This window comes from Thunnus albacares, chromosome 3, assembly GCF_914725855.1.
Source record: "Thunnus albacares chromosome 3, fThuAlb1.1, whole genome shotgun sequence".
Classification (NCBI taxonomy): domain Eukaryota; kingdom Metazoa; phylum Chordata; class Actinopteri; order Scombriformes; family Scombridae; genus Thunnus; species Thunnus albacares.
Window position 1 is genome coordinate 17,639,520 of NC_058108.1, and position 17,736 is coordinate 17,657,255.

Here is a 17,736-nt window from a genome sequence, read left to right on the forward strand (position 1 = left end):
CAACATTCAGCCGTCTAGAACCCCATCTGAGAAAATGGGTTCCCCCTGCTGTCATGTAGGGAATCCTGCTTTCAATTCAAAAACATATAGGTTAAATGAACAACCTAGATTAAAAGTGGAAAGTCCCATTACCTAGATGTCATGTTCATGTTATCCATTTAATTTTGTCAGTACAAAGTAGTTGTTTGCTCAGTTCCTAAATGGAAGAGTCTGGCATCAATTTTGGTGTTTAATTCGGATTTTGTTTCAAATGTTGGATGTGAGAACAAATTTTCACGGAGCACATAAAGGCAGCATGAGCCATACATGACATTCACGGAATTCTTAGCAGGTGCATGGATCAATATAAGAAACACCAAAGCCTTCACCAGGTACAGTAAGATTAAAATATTGAATTGAAGCAACATGATATTTTCTGTTGCTGATCTATATGGACAAGCCTGAGGGCAATTTTAGTTTCATGAAGGCTTAATTTGGTGCATGCAAAAGATAAAATCCAAATATGCGCTAGAAGTAGGCTGAAACTACAGGAGTGAGTTGCAGTGCAGTATCAGTGTACACTTGCAGTGTAGCTGACTGCATTTGTGGATCTAGAGCAAAGAGGATAGAAAGATCAACCAACAGTCAAGCCATGGCATGAAACAAGAATGACTTCTTTGGAAACAGAGTTGTGGTCCTTTTAAGAAAGAGGGGGGAACACATATGCATATTAAAAATGGAAGCAATCTTTAATAAATTTAATAATTTAATAAATACACAAACAATGACCTAGAGCAGTAAAACACCCACAAGGCAGTGTCAACAGAATCAAATTAGCACTGTGTTTATTTCTAGTTCTAATCTAATACTTTCAGAATTGACTTCTATTCCTAGGTCATACAGTATCTATTGTCAATCATCTTTTAATCAGTTCAACGTCAAAACTCCAATGTGATTTTCTAGAAAAGACACTTCCTTCCCTCATTAAATTGAAAAGTGATTTGATTACAGACCTACTATGGAGTTATAGCAGGTGCCTCTTCACAACATGATATGAATTGTATCATTAAATGCAGACGATAGCATAAGTACTGGCACAGTGGTGTGGTTTCCACATCAAAACACAAATAGCTAACAATTGTACAAAAGAATAGCAATAACTGTTGCAATATTTATGATACTGACTTTATAGACATGCATCATGGTGGGCAGTGTGGTGGTGATGCAGTCATGTTGCAGGGAGATCTGTCTGAGGTCAGTACACTGTCATGTCATTCAAAACCACTGAACTTCATTTATTATGCATCAATTATACATTTGCAATTATTTCTTGGATGTGTCTACTGCTTGCAAACTGTCTTTGGAACAATAGTAAGAGAATACAACAGCTAATCAAATACTGATATTATGCCAGTCAAAATGCTATAATACATTTCAGGAAAAGGTGGGTTTTTTTCAGGGCTGTAGTGGTAAATAAAGCTTGACTAAACCTTAATATACAAGGAGGGCATATTTTTTGGGTATGTAAACTCCAAAGTACTTAAAGGTTCCATACCTCAGCTACTCTATCACAGCTGCAAGGCCAGATGGATAGATGGATAAACCTTGATTTTCACACCCTCTATATGGTCTTGAATGTAGATTAATGTTTGGAATTCATTTGCTTAAACTTAAGCCAAATCAAGACAACAATTTGACTTATAGATGAATCAGGTGAATGATGAATCAGTAAACTGAAACTATCTGTCATATTGAACAACACTAATGTAAATTTAAAGGACTTGAAAGAGAGCTGAAGAGCTTTTGCTTGCTACTTTTTTTTCTTACTTTGTTCTTTTGTCTGACATTATTATTTAATGCCGCACATGTCAGTTATGATCCTCTAAACTCTGATTTATTTGTTTGCTAATGAAAGCAGCTCCAGTCTGCCTGATAGCTTCAGCATGGAGGGTTTGTTTGTTTTAAACACCCGCGTAGAATAGGTGAGTGGTGGTTTGTTGGTCGCTCCGTGTTAACAGCTGTTTCAGTGTCTCAGCGTTCAAACAGAAAACAAAACAAGCACTCCTAGTAGCTACAACAGAAACTGCAGTAGGAGGCCAGTCTGAGCTAACAGCTGTAAAGTGATGGACAGTCTGCGTAAATGCCATTTCAGAATTTAAGAGGTGGGTAAAAGGTGTTTACATGCATTTAGCCTCCACTACAGCCCTGGTTCTATTGGATTCAGATCCAGAAATTGGATTGAAACTGAATTCAAATTTTAAAAACAGACAGTTGTCTTAACCTATTGAGGAATAACAGAATTAATTCATGCCAATACTTGCAGCTTCTATTTCTATTTTCAATGAAGTGAGACGACAGTGAACTGAGCCTGAGCTCTAATTTGTGACTATCTTAGAAAAGTTCTGCTCTGCCTCATCCTGTAATGTGTGCACTCAGCTGGTGTGTGGCCTCATTCAGGGTGTTTATTTGATGAAGCTGTAGACAAATGAACCAAGGACGAGGGCCAAAATCACACAGCAGCAGAAGATCATCATTTGTTTCTTGAGAACAGGAGGAAAAAGGATGCAGAGACAGAAAGAAAATGGATATTAAATTATCATTTTGAAGCCATAACAAAGAAGGTACTATATGTTGGTGTGGCACACAAAAGCCTTGAACATTTAAAAGCTCTGCTTAAAGAGAAGTCTTGGTGAAGCACCAGATGATGCCTTTTTAATTTCACTACAACTCAAGACTTGTAGTCAAGAGTGATCAGATAACTGAGTTCAGAAGGCAGTTAAGACCAAGTCAGGACTGAAGACTGACAAAAGTTGAGCTGACTCCCCAGACCAAGCTTGAGCAAAGATTTACCCAAAGCCAAATCAACATTCTTTATTCTCTTACTGTCATGAGTGACAAAGTTGACTTTGTCACTCATGACAATCAGTTGGGTTTAAACATGCAACTGATGTGGGATATCACATAGTGGGTGATGGGCTGAATTCTGCCATAAAGAGATATCTGTAGACCAGTATAGGGATATTGATTGTAAAAAAAATAATACATTTTGATTTGGGCTCCTGCGCAAAAATCATTCTGCAGATTTAACAATTAACCTACAGTATCATGGGTGGAAGCAACTCCTCACTTGATCATGAGCTTGTGGTTGATATTGTTATGTTTGGTTAGACATTACCATATCACATATACACTATTATACTATACTATATTTGGAAATGGGAATGTTAAAAGCATCTCAACAAGTCATTACATGTATGCCACTGTTGAACCAGTCCAAACTTACCCTGCGTGCCTCCTGCTGGTATTTGGCTGCTTTCTTGGTGTCTGCCACCGCTCTCTCTACAAAGCCCACCGACTGGTCCATGTTGCTTTCAATCCTGTCAATCATGCCACCCTGAAGGGCAGGACAAAATGGAATAATGACAGAAGAGTAGATGGACAGATAGATATTATTCTTAGCTAAGGAGGATGATAACAAGTGGCACGCCTACATTTGACATATATTACTTTAACTTTTAACTGTTGACTGTTTATCTTAGTTTACTAAGTGGATCTGATATCATTAAATGATAAACAATCCGAGGGCTAGGTAAAATGACTGCTATCAATAGCTAAAAATCAAACACCACACTTTGCTGTTTATCAGTGTATATCTAGTATAGGATTCCCAACTTCATTTGAATAAACAGAGAACATAGTGCATAAGATGTCCTTTGTAGACCTTAGTTGCATCTCTCTCTCTCTGTGTTTCCTGTCATCTCTCTACTGTCGCTGTCTAATAATGGCATAAAAATGCCCCCCAAAAAAGAGCAACCACCATTAATCCAACACACATTCCAACATATTCTTGTGTCAAAATTGGAATGCTGTATAATATTAATGCAGCTCCATTAATAAGTCCTCATTTTACTGTAGAGTTGTCTTTTTAAATCATAAATTTGTTTTAATTCCCACTGGTTTGTCACACGTGTGTGTGTGTGTTTACCTGGTTCTCAACCAGCATGGCAATATCAACAAACATGTCGTGGAGCTCTTTAATGCTGCTCTCCAACCTCATGATGTCTTTGTGACGAGCCTCAATTTCATTCAGGGCCTGCTGGTTGATCTTTGAGTCCATAATCTGGAGAGGGTGCAGGTGTAAAGTGAAAAGAAGGAAGAAAACAGATGAAAGAGAGACAATATGAGGTTCGTGGAAGAATAAGAATATGGTAAAAAAAAAAAAAAAAATTAAAAAAAAAGATCTGATCAGCAGATCATAAGAGAACAATTTACAACTGATGACATGATGACATGCAGTTTCTGCAGCTGTGTAAATAGGAAAGTGAATGTACACTTTCCAGTGTAACACAATCCAGCATAGCACTACAGCTGAATCTGTGACATATTCCTAACAAAAGCGTTACCACAGTGTTTTTTTATTGCAATGCAAGTGCAAATAATGAATAATTGCATTATTTTGTAGAGGTGCTGTGTTATTGTGTCCTGCCTTTGTGCATATATACAGATCCATACAGTCAGTCTTACCCCAGCAGTAAAGACAGCTGAGTTGCCTCCCTCCAGCATCTCTTCCAGCTCATCATCAGTCGTTGCTTTCCCCGCTACGATCATCAGAAAACACAGTTATATAGGTGTATCTGTTTACAACTGACAGGGCAGCTTAAATATAGCATGTAAAGACAGACTGACAAAGAAACAATGTCTGTTCCCTGACATCTGAAAAGCAGGGATAACACTGCTGTGTTCCAAGCAGAGTTGTTTGACAAGGTACAAAACTTAAAAATGAAAACTCCAGGTTATCATACTGTCTGTGAGGTAACCTATGTCCTCACACTGAGTAAGTAGTCATACTTACTTTTTATGTTATGAAAAGGCATAAGTTGACCCATATGGGTACCAGTACTGTACCATTTTAAAAACACTGAGATATGGTTAAAACAGCCAGATCTCTGCATTAACATGGCAAAAGCGGTATCACAGCCTGGCATGTGTCTCACACTTGACTATAACAAAATTATCAAAAGTGTTTAGAACACATGAAAAAAATTAGGTTAAACCTGACTACTACATGTTAGAATATCATGCCAAACAGCTACACAAAGTGTCCAAAGTGGTGAAGGCACTTTTCTTCACTATGACCTGTAGAGAGTGGTTTGTCAACAACCTTTTCGACATTTAATCAATTATCAAAATAGTAGCAAATTAATGTTCTGTCGATCAACAAATTGCTCTATCTACTACGTCGCTCTTGTCCGTGCCCTGTTACAGGTTGACACAACATTGTTATGATTGACAATGAGTAATAAGAAGACCCACCAGACTGCCCATCACATTCAAAGTGGTACTAACACCATCTATGACATATTTAGCAACTAAATAATGTGAAAAGTGATCATTTATGTCTCAAATGGTTCATAACACCATGGACACATTGGTTAAAACCCATTACTCTGCATGACTGGACATCAGAAGAAATACTTCCACTGGCCATAACAAGTTTAAAGTTCAAAAACAATCCTTTCATCTGATTATGCCATGTAATAAGCAACTACAACTCACTGATCTCCAGCTGTCGGGCGATCCGTCCTTTGCTCTTATCTCTGAAGTCAACTTGAGCCTCATTGTATTTTGTCATGACCTCTACAAACTTCTTAGCCAGGATAGCATGCTGGGGAGAATAAAAATGCTGATGATCTGTTAACTAAGGATAATGTTGTGTTTTGGTATTTCAAACCATTAAAAAAGTATTGAGTGTTCCCTCCAAATGTTTATTTATGTCAAGGTGTAAGGTGCAACAACATTTAAACCATCATGATACACTAAAACTCTCCAATCATAATTAAAAAATAATTTGTACTTATGTGTAAGCAAGCAGTGCTGATAAGAACTTCATACATTAGCTGTCCATGGTGCTGAAAAGCCACAGTGCAGGAAAATGTAGCCTAATACACCGTCAGAGCTTACAGTTTGCTATCCATTTAATATGACACATAGTACATAACATGATATATGTAATAGGTGAAGACTGTACAGTATAAGAAAGTGAACATAGTGCACACAACAGAAACCCAGTTTCACAGTAAATCAAAAGTTTTCTCCAGTTGTTTCCCTTCTTCTGATCCTACAATTCAACCTTTGTATTTTCTGTGGTTTGTGTTAGAATTTGAAGATGCATTGAAAATCATGAGAGATGAAATAAAAACAGAAAATCACAGTTTTCAGAATGTGTAAACTCCAATGAATGTGTAGCTCCAGTTCCATAAAGATGATGGATCAAGTCAACTTTTGTTTGTGTTGTCTGACCTGTGACTTGCGTATCCTGAGGTCAGCTGAAGCCCTCTCATCTGTGTTTGACTCAAGCTGGCGCTCAATACCTAGCACACACACACACACACACACACACACACGAACACACACACACACGCACAGCCACACAGACAAAAGACAGGGAACAATATCTGTGATTCTGTTGTTACGTTGAAACTGATTCAGGAGACTAGCCACAGATATTCTTCAAATTTGTCTATTTCAGAAACATAACAGCAGAAGAAATAGAAAAAAATCACTTTTCATCCCCTCCGTTGTTTATACCCACTTTATCATGTTATAATTAGTGGTATGGTATAGTATAATTATTTTCTGTTAAAGGTAAAAAAATAGAATAGAATAGAAAGAGAAGGGTCTGTGAATTATCCTGACAGAGGGAGATTTGAATATTGTGCTATAATCTTTTAGGTAATAGCTGTTTTCAAAAGTACATGCAATGTGAAAAATCAATAATAAATTATAGGTTCATCTGGATGATTATACCTCCATCGATTTGTTTTGACTCCACTAATGTGGTTAGGCAGTGTGAGTCCAAAAAGTAAGTAGAAAGAGCAAATACTGACTCTTGAGTTTGTTTCTTGCATTGTTTGCTGACTTCTTGATCTCATTGGTGAGGGCTTCAAGGTCATCTTGTGTTTCTAAAAGAGAGAGTGAGAGCAGAGGTAGATTACACATCTCAGAAATAATGGAAAGTAACAGATAATAGGCTGGAGAATATTGTGTTAGTGTGTGTGTGTGTGTCAGACACAGTTACTCTGCTCAGATGTGGGGGCGGACAAGATGGTGGAGTAGAGTTTTTTGATTTCTGTGACACTCTCATCAATCTTGTCGATGCTGTTACGAATATCCTCAATCTGAAAGACACACACACATAAACAGATCATTGAGCAAGACATGAATTCTCTTTCTCTTTTCGAAGTGTGAGAAACAGACAGACACAGAAACAGAATACCTGGGCAAAGAAATCATCCATAAAAGCCTCGTTCTCCACAGGAACCTCAATGTCATCGCCTCCACCATCACTCTTCTGTTACACATACAAACATTAAAAAGGGGTCAAGACTGAACTTGAGGATGTATTGAACAAACCTCCACCACAGAAACGAACAAGTACTGCAAAATATCTATAGTACATTTAGTATACTCCAAATTACAACTTTTTTTGAAGGGCCCTAAAGTTACATTCTATTTACAATATATTTGTGCAGCCGAGTTTACAGCCCATTCAAAATGATTTATGCATTAAAGAAAGCTACATAGCTGCGGTTTTCTGTGACAGTGGTCCAGTTCATCTGCAGCTACTATGTGATGTCAGTAGTGGAAAGTAACTAAGTACATTTACTCAAGTACTGTACTTAAGTACAATTTTATACTTATACTTTACTTGAGTATTTCTATGTGATGCTACTTTATACTTCCACTCCACTACATTTCAGAGGGAAATATTGTACTTTCTACTCCACTACATTTATTTGACAGCTTTAGTTACTTTTCAGATGAAGATTTGACTCAATGGATAATATAACAAGCTTTTAAAAAACAACACAATGTTAAAGATAAAACCAGTGGTTTCCAACCTTTTTGGCTTTTGACATTTTACAAAAAGCAGTGTGTAGTCGATAGTGATAGAATATTATATATTAATAGATAGAATAGTGATTTTCCCTCTAAACTTCTCACATGGTTTCATTTCAATAAATGTTCAAATGATCCAATATTTCACCAAAAATCAAGTGAAAACAGATTTGTGTATCGCAACTTTGTTTTTTCTTGTTTCTTCTCTCGGCTATCATCTCACGGCAGATATATCTGCTGACCCTTTGGAGGGGCCCGACCCCTAGGTTGGGAACCACTGGACTAAACTAGCTGACTGTATATAAAGTAGTTCAAACTAGTTCCACTTCCAGCAGCTACAACAGTAACCTACTGCTTACACACTGATGCTTCAGTATTAAGTATATTACTAATCTAATGTCATATATGATAATATATCAGTCAGAGGGACCAAACCACTACTTTTACTTTATCTACATCAAGCTCATAATACTTATTGTAGTAGGATTTTTCATGCAGGACTTTTAATTGTAATGGAGTATTTTTACATTACTGTATTAGTACTTCTACTTAAGTTAAGGATCTGAATACTTCTTCCACCAGTGTGTGACGTTCACGTGCGTTCCACTGTCACGGGAGTCCAACTGCAGGTTAAATAAATATGCAGCATACCTTGCACGCGCAACTGCCTTCTCTCGCATGAGACTAATCAATCAAATGATTTCATACTATTAACTGCTTATATGGAGATATTTATAGGTTAATAACACGACAAGCTTTTTCTGAACATTATGGATGCCGTAGACTTTAGGAATATGGACCATCCTATTTTAAAATATTTGTAAATTATTTATATTCATGAAATTTAATGGAACAAACTTTAATGTTTTATATATTTGCATAGAGGCAAATCTTTAATACAATGTTTTGAAGGCAGTGTTCATAGGCCTATTTGTTGAAATATGCAACTGTTTAATGATATACATAGCAAAGACGTCGAATGACGAACATTAAATTGTACCTGGATACAAGTTATCTGTAGTAGAGCCCTCACAGACACAGGAGCCTACTGATGGTAAATGGAAAATTGATGACAGACTATAGACGGTGCATTAGGGCCTGTGCTAGCAACAGGTGCTCCACAGGGTATATATGACAATAAAACTCTACCCACCTCCTTCAGCTGCGCCAATCGATCCTTCATCTTGAGAAATGTAATGTTCCAATAAAATAAATAAATAAATAAAATGAGCAAAAAAGACGGGCTCACAGGTTTCTGACAACAATGATCTAGCCTATAACAGCTATTAAAATGGCTTCCAAATTAGCCCAGAGGAAATGATTATCTCCTTCAATTAATCCAGGAGATGAGACCGGACAACTGTCAAACTCAGAGAAAAAGCCGCCGGCATGTAGCTGAGTTAAAATAATGAATATATCGAAACTGCACATGAATAGAAAGTGTTGGTTGTTTGGGTGTCCTCTATAAGGCAGTATTTGTGGTCAACCCAACCTGAGGTCCCACTAAGCCTCTATCCTCTAAGAACGGATTAGGACAGTAGTTCAGGATAAACCTCCCCCCCCCCTCACCCCTCCCACGTAGCCTTTAGCTGGGTATGAGCTCATAGTCTACAACGTACAAAGAGAAATTGAGCATGACCGACAAAATCAACATAAATATTGCATTACATATTATAATTTATTGGAATTTGAATTTAAATTTATGAGGAAGCTATATGGAAAATAATAAACGTGTGTTAATTATGTGCAGTAGACTATAACAACATTTCCAGCATGCTAAATAATCCAAATATTCCATTTACTATGTTGTGCAATATAAATGCCGTCAGATCTTCACAATTAAAAGATGTAATCAACAAATATTTAAGTAATCTCATTTCCTGTAAAAAAGGCTGAACATTAAAGGACTAAAACATTCTATTTTGATTAATTTTGACTCATTCACAATATTTTTTTCCCCTAAAATTCAGATTGTAATTAACTTGTTCAGGTCGTAGCATATCATCCATAACACGTTGTCACGTATGAACAGAAGATACAGGTACATGTTTTTCCACATCAATAGAAACATACTAGTAAAATCGAGGCTGTGCGTCCATACCTTAATCCAACACTGGGCGGAATTTGCTTTTCAGTGACGTTTCACTGTATTGGCCAGGCATTTAGCTACTGTGTAAGGCTATAGGTCAGGACTGGTGTCAGGACAACAAACAGAGGAGGAGGAGGAGTGCAGAGGAGGAGTGCAGGAGTGCAGAAAAAAAGTCAAAGTGAAAAAGAAATTCAAAAACAGGCGGAAGATGCGTAATTTTTTCTGTTTTAACCTCTTTTAGGGAAACGGTGGCAAATCGTTGGCAATGTTTGGACCAGGTGAATGTAAGGAGCTTCACGGCCTCTAAGGGGTGCTAGCGGGGTGTATTGTTGAATCCTGATCGGCTGTATTACAGCATAATTTTACAGCATTGATATAGGATTATCATATTTTTGTAAAAGCACCATGTTCACACAGGACCACTTTATTTCATTATATATATCATTATATTTATAGCCATAATGTGTCATTAAACAGACTTCTTGGAGCAGACAGGGATTCTTCTCTGTGTCTGTTCACTTTGACATGGAAAAGGTTGGTTAACCTCAGTATTACAGTTTCTGCAGTGGGAGATTGATTATACTGGCAAACTCAATAAAATCTATTGGAAAAAGGGAAACTTAGTATTGTTTTGCATTTGCAAGTTTAGGGAAGAGCCATATGGTAACTCTCTCTTTCCTTCCTCATCTCTTCTCCCTTACTCCTCTTCCTCATTACTCCACCTTTGTTCTCCTTAAATTAAATTTCTGTGTCCCTGCCTATGGTCACATGAAGGAAATTAGGTTTCATTGGTTTCTGATTATAGCTTTCCTCCAAAACTCTCCACTTGAGACACGCCACCCCCCCACCCCCCCACCCTTTGAGCCATGGTCTGTAAGGCAGTTGCATCGTGAAGTACCATCAACTGAAGCTGGCTTGCGTAGCCCTGGTATAGTGAGATGAGACACTATTGGATAAACAGGCAAGTGATCTATTTTAGGCATTTACAACCAGACAGTAACTGATGTTGAGTGATTGGAATTAATAGACAAAGCAACAGTGGACACTCACCTCTGGTTTTAAACTTTCAAATGGATGTTTTAAAGCTGCAGACACTCATTCTTCTTCACATACTGTATGGTTAGATCCTCTTAGTGACGATTTCTGTCTTCAGGTGATTGCCATGAGAGCACTGTTCCAAAGTGAAGAGATGTTCCTGGTCCAGATCCTCCTGTAGTCTGGATCAGCCTACAACTGTGTCAGTGAGCTGGGAGAACTGGAGCTGGTGGAGTTCAGAGATGTGAGTTACTGATATTTGAGTGATGAGTTGAATTTCTCACTGATTTCACACTTTTGGGTCCATGGGTTGAATTTTTGCTTGTATTGTTTCAGTCACAACGACTGAAACAGAAAGTCACTGCTACTTGCATGTGGTGATTAGTTAACTCTGGTCACTCACCAAGACAGTTGTCCAGTTCACCACAGGTTCTCTTCACACCACATCTTAGTGTCTCATCCTTACACTGCAATAAAGTTGCAGTAAACAACCGATAAGCGTCCCCACACACTATTAAGCAAAACCACAATAAATGGCGAATTCCCAAGGAAGCCTGCAGATCCTGAATCTAAATGATTAAATTTAGTTATTTTGAACTCTATGAAAACTATGAAAACTCTAGTCTGCTTGGTTCAAAAAGTCACCTCAGGCCCACTTTAACATAATTTTTATGACACAGGGTTAAGGGGTGGTTGATTTCCACAGCTGTAGTTGTTTATATTGTGTATCTATTGTTTAGATTTTTTTTTTTTTTTCATCGATAACTAGGATTTCCTGCTGATGAAGGGGACTAAGTACATAGTTTCATTTCAACAAATCTTCTATGTGTGTATGTGTCCTGTTTGACTCTCAGTGTTTCTGTCCTGCCTCCCCTCTGTGTCCCTCTCTGTCCAAAGTGAACCCTCATGTGAATTTGTTTCAGAGAAAGTTTGTGAATGAGGTCAAAAGACATTCAGTGAGTATTGAGCAACACACAAACATGAGATATAAGCTGTGTCCCAAATCCGGACTACATTCTAATTCTATGCAGGTCTTGAGTGTGTAGTGTGTTCATACTGGAAGAGTGACAAAATGAATTACTGTCAAGGAAAAGGAAAGGAAAAAAAACACTTTGCTTTCTCTTTATGGAGTTTAATTGGCCTTGAGATTAACAGTTTTGTTTGACATCTGCCTGCAAATATATTGCAAATTTTAGAGTATACACTCTAACTGCCAACCTTGTATTAACCAGTTAATATTTTTGTCAGCACTAATGTGCAGTGCGTAACCTATTAATTGATTTGTATTAAATTGATTTCATTCTACATGTTTTACAGAATGCAGCACCCACTAATTTGTACCTTGTCATAATCCATTTATGATATTGTATTGAAAAGGGATAGACCATTCATTCATTTGTCATTTGTCATTTGTCATTCGTTGACTGCTGGTGGTTCTAGGCAGGGGTCAGGGTTAGGACAGTCCTGTGGCCCCCTAAAATACAGAGTGTATCTCCACTATTTGACAAATTTCTTTGTCAAATAAATAGTGGACACTTATTGTCGCAGCCAAATCTTTGTATTTTAAGTTTCCTCCAGTGTGTGAAAGCGCCACTGGGTTGTAACAGCTAATTGTCAGTCAGTGAGTGTGGTTAAACATGATATAACCGAATGAAAAGTGTTTTGCATCCTTTGATTAAAAAATAGTTAAGTGTCAAACAGACAGAAGCTGTCACTGCGAGAGTGTGAATGGAGGTCGTTGGAAAAGAAACTCTGAAGTGAACCATGAAGTCAGTCACTCTGTCCTCACAGCAACAGAAAGTTAATAACTTAATTAAAATGAAACACCTCAGAGAATTAGCTTGTTTGTCAGTGTTGCTAACAATATCAGACTGGTTAGCTAGCAGCAAGTTCTGCTGACAAACAAACAACATAGCCGACACAACAACAAATGCAGTGGGACATTAAATATGACATAATTCACCTCCATGAAAGAAAGAAGACTTTCGGATAACGTGAGTCAGATACACCTTCTCTCTGTCTCTGGTCGCTAGTTTCTTCTCTGATGGTTAAATGTTTCTCTGTGGCTGTGGTGTGCATTTATTTTCTTAACAAGAATGCAACAAACAGATCATATAATGTGCTGTAGGTTGTTTGCCCGAACACTGAAGCTGTCCATGAATGGCTCCACTTACACTTAATGTATTGGTTGTTCAGTCACCTGTTGATATTGTGTGATTTGTGAATGAGTCTATACAGAATTTGTTTACAGAAGTCTGGTTAGTACCTGTCAGATGTTTTTCTTTTCCCCTGTGCTGTATAATGAGTAATGAGCTTAAAGAATGCTGTAGACTTTAGGCTATTGTTTGTATGCCATGCATATAGGAAAGATAAGTCATGTATTTGATACATGCAGTAATACTTTTTGATATTAACATAAACTTTTACATCTGTGAATGTTTAGTGTTCAGTCTCTTTAGTATTCAGTACTGATCTGTACCTATATCAGAGTATAAGCTTTGTGGAAGGCTACTTTATGTCTGTCCACTAAGAAAATACATAGGAAACAAGTGTCATGTCATGTGTCTATGATATGCCATTATCTCTTTTTGATGTGAGCATAAATCTGTTGTCACAACAGAACGATAGCTACTATAAATCTGAAGTTGTTAACATTGTCCTAGTTTGCACTTGCTGCCCTGGGCTGTTGGTATTGGGACTGCAGCTAATCATTAGCTATATTTGGAAGCACAGTGTGCAAATACTGTGATTAAGTAAGTTTTGAGGTACTTGTACTTTAGATCACTTGAGAATTTTCATTTTGAGGCAACTTCCACAGCACAACATTTCAGAGAGAAAAATTGTGAGTACTGAGGATTGATATCTGCAATCAAAAAATACTGCAAGTTTGACAACGACCTGAACAAAGATGCCAAGGACAGTCTGAAGACATGTTTTAGAATCAGAGAGATGAAGATTGACTCAAAGCCCCTCTCTCTATCTCTCAATGACACACAGGCTACACAATGCCCTGTTAGACTAAAATGCATTCACAAGAAAAATCAGATTGTACAAATGCAGATACATCATGGCAAATGACCCACGCATATTATGCTAAAATGGATCAGAGTTCAGTAAGGAGTGAGATGGACTTAAGTGCAGCTCACAGTAGGGCTTGTCACACACTCAGACACAATCTTTAAACTTCTACCCTCTGATAAAACACACAGAATCACTATAACAAAATCAACCACTAATTAGCAACTGCTTGAAAATCCCAGCTAGATGTACTGTAGTTTACAATAGAAATAGGAGCATGAAAACACTGCAGGCTGACAGTCTACAACTCTCTCCCCACTGAGAAAACACAGACCAGTGTTTCCTCTAGGATTTTTTTCATGGGTGGTAGCAGGCCCCCTAAAAACACCAGTGTTGTCACAGGGCAGACATGTCAACAGTGTCATCATAGACGCGCGCAGTAAAGCAGTTGTTCGTATCGGTGTATATTTCTACACTGAGCTGAAATGAAACAAGTGCACATAAATTAGGTAAATAAATATTAACAATATTTATTTACAACATAAATATTAACAATATTTATTTACAACATAAATATTAACAATATTTATTTACAACACATAAATAAAAATATTTACAATTACATATGCACTATTTACAGCACAGGCAGGCACATGCACACACTGGACCCCAGGAAGAGTAGCTGTTGCCCTGGTAACAACTAATGGGGATCCACATACACAATAAACAGTACAACACTCATAACTATTTACATGAACTATTCCCCTTTACAAAGCCAATGGTTCAATGGCACATTGCACAGTTGTTGTTATTGCACATGATTTTCCTTGGTTTCCTGAAAAACATTTCAAGGGCCTCCTGGTAGGGGAGCGCAATTCACAGGAAAACACCATGAGTCACTTGTCATTGTTTGCCACACTGATAGGCTACTTGCCCATTGACTGTAATGAAAGAATTGACCTTAGCCTTGACTTGTTATGCCATTCACTCTGTCACTTTGATGACCATTGTCATTTCATCTATTTACTGTTAATCAGCAATTCAGTTGCTGAATTTAATTAGATGTGCTCACAAACTATCAACTGTAATGCCAGCTGAATCCCATCAACTCATTAAGAATGTCAGATGCCAGATACCAGGCTTATATAAGTGTATATAATGCCTAACCAAATCTGTATCCTCCATAAGGATTTGAAAACATGTCAAATACTGCAGTAGCTTGTGCGCTTATTTCCACATGGGACATACCAGCAAGAGCAGAAACTTTCAAGACGCAGGAGAGTACGTCTGAGGTGTGCAATCCTATATTTACTAGAGGTAATCATCACACAAATATATTACTTTAATAGTATATAAACTAACGCATCACAAATACAGCAAACACATTGATAGCTGTAGGTTGTCTAATCAGACATCACAGCATTTTGCCAAACATAGCTACAGTGCATGCACAAGCCTACACACAAAAGGTGGAATATATCTCAGCTGAATTGTTTGTCTTTAAGGTTGAGTTGTGCCAACTCCTTATATAACATTACTCTGGAAAAGAAATGTGAGGAGAGACCTTTGTTAATTATGTGGCTAAAATCACTGTAAGAAGAATTTCAAGAGCACAGATTCAAGACTGTTTTTCACAACTTACATATTTAATGTTTGTACTCTGACATATGAATATACTGTAACATATAATACTGTCAACCACAACTTGAAGCGTCATAAGCGACTATAATGTCAAATACTGAAATTGTCATTGTTGTACAGTCTGATGTATGAATATAATGTCAAATACATACATTGTCCCAAAATTTAAATGTGCTTTTTCCACTCTCAGACATACCTATAACATAAGACAAATAAATACATATGATAAACCTATTGCTTCTTAACTAATTCCTCAAACAAATCCAAAGCTCTCTTTGCATTTGCTTGCCCAACCTGGAACTGTTCTTCCTCCTTGGGCATCCTCCTTCAAGATGGCCATTAAAGCCACCCTGGAGGTCGTTTGGTGGGTCGGGACAGGCAGAGGTGGATGGCTCATCATCCGCCTGTGTGGTGGTGCCACTACTTGTGCCAGGCTGTGCTGGATCCTCCTCTTCTTGCTCCTTACATGCCTAACTACAAGTAGTGGCCCCAGCTCCAGGAGATGATGAGCCCCTACCACTGGAGGCCACGTCAGCCACAGGATGATGGTTTACCCCTGCACACAAGTCCATCAGGACTAGGGGCTCAATAGAGGGTGGCCTCCCAATGACCTTGTGCATTAGGGAAAACCGTGGCCAAGTGGCTGCCGTGGCCTCCCCCGTGTCTGTCCCCATCCCCGTCGGTGGATGTTTGAGCTCCTGGAAGATATCAAACAAGAGATTTATCAGTGAGATGTTTACACACTGAAACCACCAAACTGTGATGCATTATGTAAAACAACAAATGTCACAAATGCTTATTATGGAAGTGAACTGAGCTCACAATAAATAATCATTCTCACCTTGTATTTCCTCTTAAGGTTGTCGTTGTTGTGGGGGTTAACCTTCCCTCCATTTTCATCATCCTTATGATTTCCCTGTGGAGTGCAAACCACGTCAACTTATTGCATCCCTGGTATGGCTCCACACCAGAGGAGGCTGGTCCATAGAGACAGAGGAAGTTGCTCCTCCTCTATTTTTTGAGAGGCAAGACGGAGATCAAAATGTAAAAAAGAATATTTGGTTGAAATAAACCATTACCAAATCTCAACATCATTTATAAAATATTTTTTCTCTCTTCTTTGGAAAAAATCCATTTTTTAAATTCCGATTAAAATGCTTCAACAGCGACACCTACAGGGCAGGCAAGAGGAGAAAGGGCAGTCTGTGTGAAGTGGTGGGGGGGCAGTGGGGGGCAGAGGAGGATGGGCTCCTGCTGTTTTTCTTAGGGTGGGATCTCTTACATCAATTTAATGTACTTCTATACTTCAAGGGAGGATGTCCTCCGTAACAAGTCAACAACCAGAATGCAATATTGACATTGCGTTGGTCCAATGACAGTTTCCAGATTTCATCTTCAATTCTCTACCAGTGTAACGTACGTCGATGTGACGAACTGATAAGAGAAGACGACCAGTAAGATAAATCGATGGAGTAGCATATCAGAAAATAAATTATAATGTGCAAATTGCAAACTATATTTTTAAACACATCAGTAAAACATTACATCTTATTAGGCCCTTTCAACAACCAAATTCCCTTCTTTTCAGATTTAGAGGTTACGTTTCACTTCTTTCATCAAGCAGTAGATAGCTGCTTCTGTCAGCCAATGCAACAGCTGACTTGTTGTAGCAGCCCTGAAGGACTGTTGAGAATGGATTTGGACTGGGCGGTGCAGCAGCAGCAGCAGGACACCACCAGGGAGCGGCTGGAGAGCTCCGCTCTGCTGGCGCAGCGTTGGCCCTCGCTGCCTCAGCTGTCTGGGCTGGACCCTAAGCAGGACAACGCTGACGTGCTGCAGCCTGACATACACTGCTCTGAAGTAAACTCCTCTCAACAACAATAGAAAGTTAACAACATAACTTAAATGAAACAACCAGGAGAGTTACGTTAGCTTGTTTGTCATTGTTGCTGATGATATCAGACTGGTTAACTAGCAGCCACAAATGGATGTTATGACGTGGTTACTTCATCTCCATGAAAGAAAGAAGACAACGTCAGATAACGTGAGTCAGATACAGCCTCTCTCTGTCTCTT

At 38.3% G+C, this 17,736-nt stretch overlaps 1 protein-coding gene across 1 annotated transcript; it reads right to left on the minus strand.

Annotated features, from left to right (window-relative positions):
• Positions 1–705: 705 nt before the first annotated feature.
• zgc:165520 (uncharacterized protein LOC571872 homolog) lies at positions 706–9,381 on the minus strand. The gene is made up of 10 exons (XM_044346738.1): positions 9,032–9,381; positions 7,256–7,330; positions 7,058–7,157; positions 6,867–6,941; positions 6,280–6,350; positions 5,536–5,644; positions 4,504–4,577; positions 3,965–4,099; positions 3,263–3,373; positions 706–2,519 (listed from the first exon to the last, which is right to left on the minus strand). Exons 1-10 carry the CDS (start codon positions 9,059–9,061, stop codon positions 2,442–2,444), a joined length of 858 nt encoding a protein of 285 aa, XP_044202673.1. The 5' UTR covers positions 9,062–9,381; the 3' UTR covers positions 706–2,441.
• Between the last annotated feature and the right edge of the window lie 8,355 nt (positions 9,382–17,736).

Excerpts from the sequence above, each read along its gene's own strand:
- zgc:165520 (XM_044346738.1), bottom strand. The coding sequence starts at position 9,061 with ATGAAGGATCGATTGGCGCAGCTGAAGGAG. Across the intron at positions 4,578-5,535 it reads CGCCCGACAGCTGGAGATCA|CGGGGAAAGCAACGACTGAT; the intron begins GTGAGTTGTAGT and ends TGATGATCGTAG. Across the intron at positions 2,520-3,262 it reads ACCAGCAGGAGGCACGCAGG|AAACAAATGATGATCTTCTG; the intron begins GTAAGTTTGGAC and ends CCTGTTCTCAAG.